Source organism: Monopterus albus, unplaced genomic scaffold (genome assembly GCF_001952655.1).
Source record: "Monopterus albus unplaced genomic scaffold, M_albus_1.0 scaffold533.1, whole genome shotgun sequence".
NCBI lineage: Eukaryota > Metazoa > Chordata > Actinopteri > Synbranchiformes > Synbranchidae > Monopterus > Monopterus albus.
The window spans coordinates 62,611-67,940 of record NW_018128413.1 but is presented as its reverse complement, the minus strand read 5'-3'; the positions used below and the strand labels follow the sequence as shown (position 1 = coordinate 67,940).

The 5,330-nt window shown below is 52.9% G+C and overlaps 1 protein-coding gene across 1 annotated transcript; it reads right to left on the bottom strand.

Moving 5' to 3' along the window:
• Positions 1-1,327: 1,327 nt before the first annotated feature.
• LOC109953021 (uncharacterized) lies at positions 1,328-4,916 on the bottom strand. Its single transcript, XM_020588366.1, is given in 4 exon segments — positions 1,328-1,811; positions 1,813-2,306; positions 2,348-2,966; positions 2,968-4,916. Coding segments are annotated over 4 exon segments (3,546 nt in total).
• Positions 4,917-5,330: the final 414 nt, after the last annotated feature.

Below are 5,330 nucleotides of genomic sequence, written 5' to 3'. Positions count from 1 at the left end.
GCCCTTGCTTGACAATCCTCTCAAGGCTGCGGTCATCCCTGTCACTTTTGCACCTTTTCCGGCCACATTCTTCCCTTCTTCTTAAGACTCTGTTAATATACTTTGATACTGCGTTCTGTGAGCATCCAGCTTCTTTTGCAATTGCCTTTTGAGACTTTTCCTCCTTATGGAGGGTGTCAATGATGGTCGTCTGCACAACCGTCAAGTCAGCAGTCTTCCCCATGATTCTGAAGCCTACTAAGCCAGACTGAGACAATTTCAAGGCTGAGGAAACCTTTGCAGGTGTTTTGCATTAATTAGCTGACTAGATTGGGACACAGGGAGCCTACAATGTTGAACTTTGTCATGATATTCTAATTTTGTGAAATACTGGATTTGGGTTTTTTTTTTTGTCTTTAATCCATAATCATCAAAATTGAAACAAATAAAGGCTTGAAATATTTCACTTTGTGTGTAGTGAACTAATATAACATACAAGTTTCACTTTTTGAAACAAATTATTGAAATAAATGGACTTTCCCTCGATATTCAAATTTTTTGGCACATACCTGTACTATTGCAGCAACGCATCATCAGTAGGGTAAAACTAAGCTGTCTCACAATGGTCTAAACCCAGCTCACATTCCCTGTTAGTGGGTGAACCATCCAACGCTTGGTGAATTCTGCTTCATAATGATATGAAGAGCTGACATTGAAGGATCAAAAAGCATCGTCGCTATGAACGCTTGGCTGCCACAAGCCATTTATCCCTATGGTAACTTTTCTGACACCTTCTGCTTAAAACCCAAAAAGTCAGAAGGATCGTGAGGCGCCGCTTTCACAGTCTGTATTCATACTGAAAATCAAGATCAAGCAAACTTTTGCCCTTCTGCTCCACGGGAGGTTTCTGTCCTCCCTGAGCTTGCCTTAGAACACCCGTGTTACTGTTTGACAGATGTACCACCCCAGTCAAACTCCCCACCTGCCACTGTCTCCGGAGCGGGTCACGCCCGGCAGAGCCTCAACAGTGCCTTTTGCTAGGGGGCAGCTAGGGACAGTGGGAATCTCATTCATCCATTCATGTGCATCACTAATTAGATGATGAGGCATTTTGCTACTTTTGGCCTATAAGGCGTTCCGGGTTTCATCCATTCATGTGCATCACTAATTAGATGATGAGGTATTTTGCTACTTTTGGCCTATAAGGCGTTCCGGGTTATCCTGCCCATCAGGTGTCATCCAGTGATCGCTGCCCAAGCCCTTACTAGCTTGAGCAGATTATTCATTATGGATGACTCACTGCCCCCTCTATTTCCAACGAACCGCTTGCTGGTGGGTGAGAGAACCCCTAGACTGACTCACTCAGAAAGTCCCTTAGTACATCCAAGGAGTACAAGAGAGCTCTCCGGCTCACCAGCCTAGCAAACTGCGCCCTCCGGCCTACTGCCACTCCCAGTTCAGCCAGGACCTGGTTATTGCAAGAAGGCCACTTTCCCCTCGCCCCTACCGGGAAACCCATGACCTTCACTCGGCTTGCTCCAACCAGTCTCCCCACCTGAGACGTGAAAGGCTTATAGTAGGCAATTTTCTCCGCTGCAGCCGCCTGCAGTGTGTCTGGTGCATACTCATATCTCACGGTCACATCGAGCACTAGAGCTCTACCTTCTTTCGTGCAAACCAGGTCCGGAATCCTGAGGTCGCCCTCAGGTATATTCAAGCGGAATTCCCGGCTCACACTCCATCCGGCGCGCTCTGCCTCGATGGCCAGGAGGTCGCACATCTTGTTATGCCGCCGAATCCTGCTACCCTGCACCCCCGGGCACTGTCCCAATGCAAACAAGACTCCATCCTCCTTCCTTGGTCCGCCCCCTCGAAAGGAACTCCCTGGTGGGGTATGTACCCGCCCTCAGCGCCAGACCCGCAATATAGTGCCGTTCCCTGAACCCCACCTGCGTGGGGTCCTTCAACCACGAATTGCTCAGCTTGTCGCCTTGGAACTGATCCACGCCCACACCCTGGACTGGCAGTGCCGCCCAAACCATGACTTCATCTCCCCTCCAGTCACCCAATCCTGGAGGACTCCTGCGGGCGTCGAGATCATTCTCTGCTTCCAAACTGGGAGCTTCCTCGGGATCCCCGCCAGCCATTGCCCACCTCTTTTGCCATTCAGTCAGGGAGATTGTCCTAGCTGTTACCAGTCTAGTCCATTGGTCCGTAGACCTGGACAATTGATAGATTTGCCTCCCTTGTATCGACGGGACAAGCCTCTCCAATCTCACTATGCCCAGCCCCCCGTCTCGGTTACGTGAGTAGAGAAGCCCGTTGGTTGTTGATGACCACCCAGTTTCCATGGTTCGCAGTCGTTAACCACGCCCTTGTTGATGAAAAACCCGTGACACTTCCTGGGCTGAATGCTCAGTCCAGTTAGCTGGCAAAACAGTTCCAGGACCTTCAGATTCCTCCCCATCCCCCTTACCGAGTCGCTCAACAGCACCAAATCATCTGCGAACGCCAGTGTGACGATGGTATGGCCATCCCAACCGAAGCCAGTTCCGCACTCTTCCAAGGCCTGGATCAGGGGGTCCATAGCCAGGTTGAATAGCAATGGGGACATCGGGTCACCCTGCTTCACTCCAACCTTCATGTCAATAGGCGGGGTAGTGGATCCGCTTGTACCGACCCTTGTGACGCAGTCCACGCTCGTGACGCAGTCCACATATGAGTTTCGTATCAACTCAATCATGAGGTTGTCCACACGTCTCTGTTCCAGAGCACACAGGATATGCTCATGGGAGATGGAGTCAAAGGCCTTGGCAAAGTCAACAAACACCACCGCTAGTGGGGCTCCGCTTCTCCTCGCATACCCCATGATCCCCTGTAGGATCATCAGATTGTCAGAGCAACCTCCCGAGGATAACAGAAAACCCCTCTGCCTAGGATTCAGGGGACAGGCTCTAGCTAGCCTCCTCGTTAGAATCCTAGAAAACACGCAAAATCAGGGACCCGATAGTCACAGGACGCCACCCGCTGACGTCCTTCAGCTCCTCGGCATCCCTTGACTTTGGTAGCAGTTTGGTTCTGCACTCTTTCAAAGCCCTGGGTATGACCCCGTGGATCATCCACATGGTGAACAGCCGTCCGAGTTGTTCTCCCTCCGGATCCCAGTCCAGCAGAGCCTGCTTGCTGATCCTGTCTGGGCCCGGGGCTGAACCATTCTTTAAACCGGCAAGATTTTCTTTCACTTCGGCGGCCAGGATCGGAGCATGGAAGTACGACTTGTCAGTCTCACCCCTCGACCTGAATCCACCGAGCCCTTGAAATGTCCGTTCCGCCTCCCATCTCTCCCTCAGCCCTTCATACACGATTCCGACTGGGAGGTCACATTCCACACTTTCCTCACCATCGAGCACCATGGCCGCCAGCCTGGAGGGATCTCTGGCCAGTAGCTGCTGGTGGACCCGATAGTCTTTCCTCTTACATGAGAGCCGCCTCTCCCATCCTCTCCTTGCTCGGTGTTCGCTCCTCTGATTCATGTCTACTGACCTTCCACCCTCTTTTCCCAGCCGCCCAATGATTTCTGATGCTGTAGATTCAATCAGGCCAGGATCCTGATCTACATCTCTTGCCAGCTCCGCCATGACCCTGACCTCATTCCCACCTTCTGATCCCCCCCCTTCTTCGAGCGCTTCCGTTAGCTTAAAAACAGCCAAGGTAGGGGGAGGCTGTGGGATGAACGGTTCCTTTAGAGCCTCCAAATCTCCCCTTCTCAGGCTCCCTTCCTCATCTAGGTCATGGCGTGCTATCTCATCTTGCAGCAATCTACATTTACTCCTCACCTGCTCAGCTGTCTTCCCGGTATCAAGCGCCTCTGCTATACGCTTGTACCTGCCCGGATCATCTTTGTACGTCCGGGCCAATTGTATCAGCACCCTCATCTCGTCCGGCCTCCATAGCTTAGTCCCCCTGACCCTTCCCCTCGGTTCACTGGCTTTTTCGATCTTCTCCCTGTTGTGTTCCGCTGCATGGGCACGCCTCCGGTGCTGCGTACAACCAACCTGGGTCTTGAATCCCACTTGGCAGAGTCCACAGACAAACTCTCCCTCAGTCGTCCCCCTCTCTCCACGCCCCTGGCACTTGGGCACGTGGCAAGAGATTGAGTGACTGTTAGTGTTGGTCCTACCGCACTTTCGGCACTTGTACACGGCCGGCACCGAGGCATGTTTGATGGCAAAATGCTTCCCCATCGCCCCCATTGTACCTATTGGCACACCACACAACGGACACCCCGGACCCGGACCGGGCAGCCAGATCTCCACCGTCTGGTTGGGGCCCTGGGCTTCGTCCATGGAGCCGGACTCCTCCTGGGGCCTGATAGCTGGGGGGCTGCCGGAACTGACCATCTCTTCCCGCTCCATATCGCCCTGGGTACCTTCTATGGAGTCGGTTACTGGCACTACTCCGCCTTCAATATCCCCAGCAGTGTCAGTGATCGTTCCACTTGCCCCCCTTTCAGCTGTAGCAGGCTGTGTGGTATACACAACCCTTTCCAACTCTGCCCTGCTTGTCGAGCTAGTAAAGGTCATTGATTCAACCACCACATGAGGATTCAATCTCCTGGTGGGCTCCCCCTGTAGTATGGCCCACCAATCTTGGATTGAAGTCTGTGTCATTGATGAGACAGTCTTAAGTCTCCCGACTCCCGACGGAGGCATAACCCCCTTATTGTCGGTTGTGGTTCCAATCGATCGCACCCGGACCTTCTTTCCCCCTGCGGGCCGGTCCCATCTCCCGCTGGGAAGGTTGATTCGCCATGACACCACCTGCCCAACCTCAAGCCGATGGGTGGGATTGCTTCGCCATACAACCTCGGGTCCAACCCCTAGCCCGGGTGTCAGCCGTTTTGATAAACCAGAAGGCTGGTCCTGGTCAAGATACATATTCCGACTAATCATGCTACGTTTGTGGTGTGGCTAATGAACCAGGTCACCAGCCTGGTCCATGGGCTGCCCCTCTCCTCTCCGCGGGGCCCTCACGGCCCCGTTACCGGCAGGAACCACTAGGAGGTGGAGGCTAACCATGATTTTATTGTGGCCTTGGTGGCCGTTGCCCAACCGCCCACCATTGACGGACCACAATCTCTCCCTTAAGAGAGTCATAGTTACTCCCACCGTTTACCCGCGCTTTGTTGAATTTCTTCACTTTGACATTCAGAGCACTGGGCAGAACCACTGGGGATTTGGCGCTGGGCTCTTCCCTCTTCGCTTGCCGCTACTGAGGGAATCCTGGTTAGTTTCTTTTCCTTCGCTTAGTAATATGCTTAAATTCAGCGGGTTGTCTCCTCTTATCTGAGG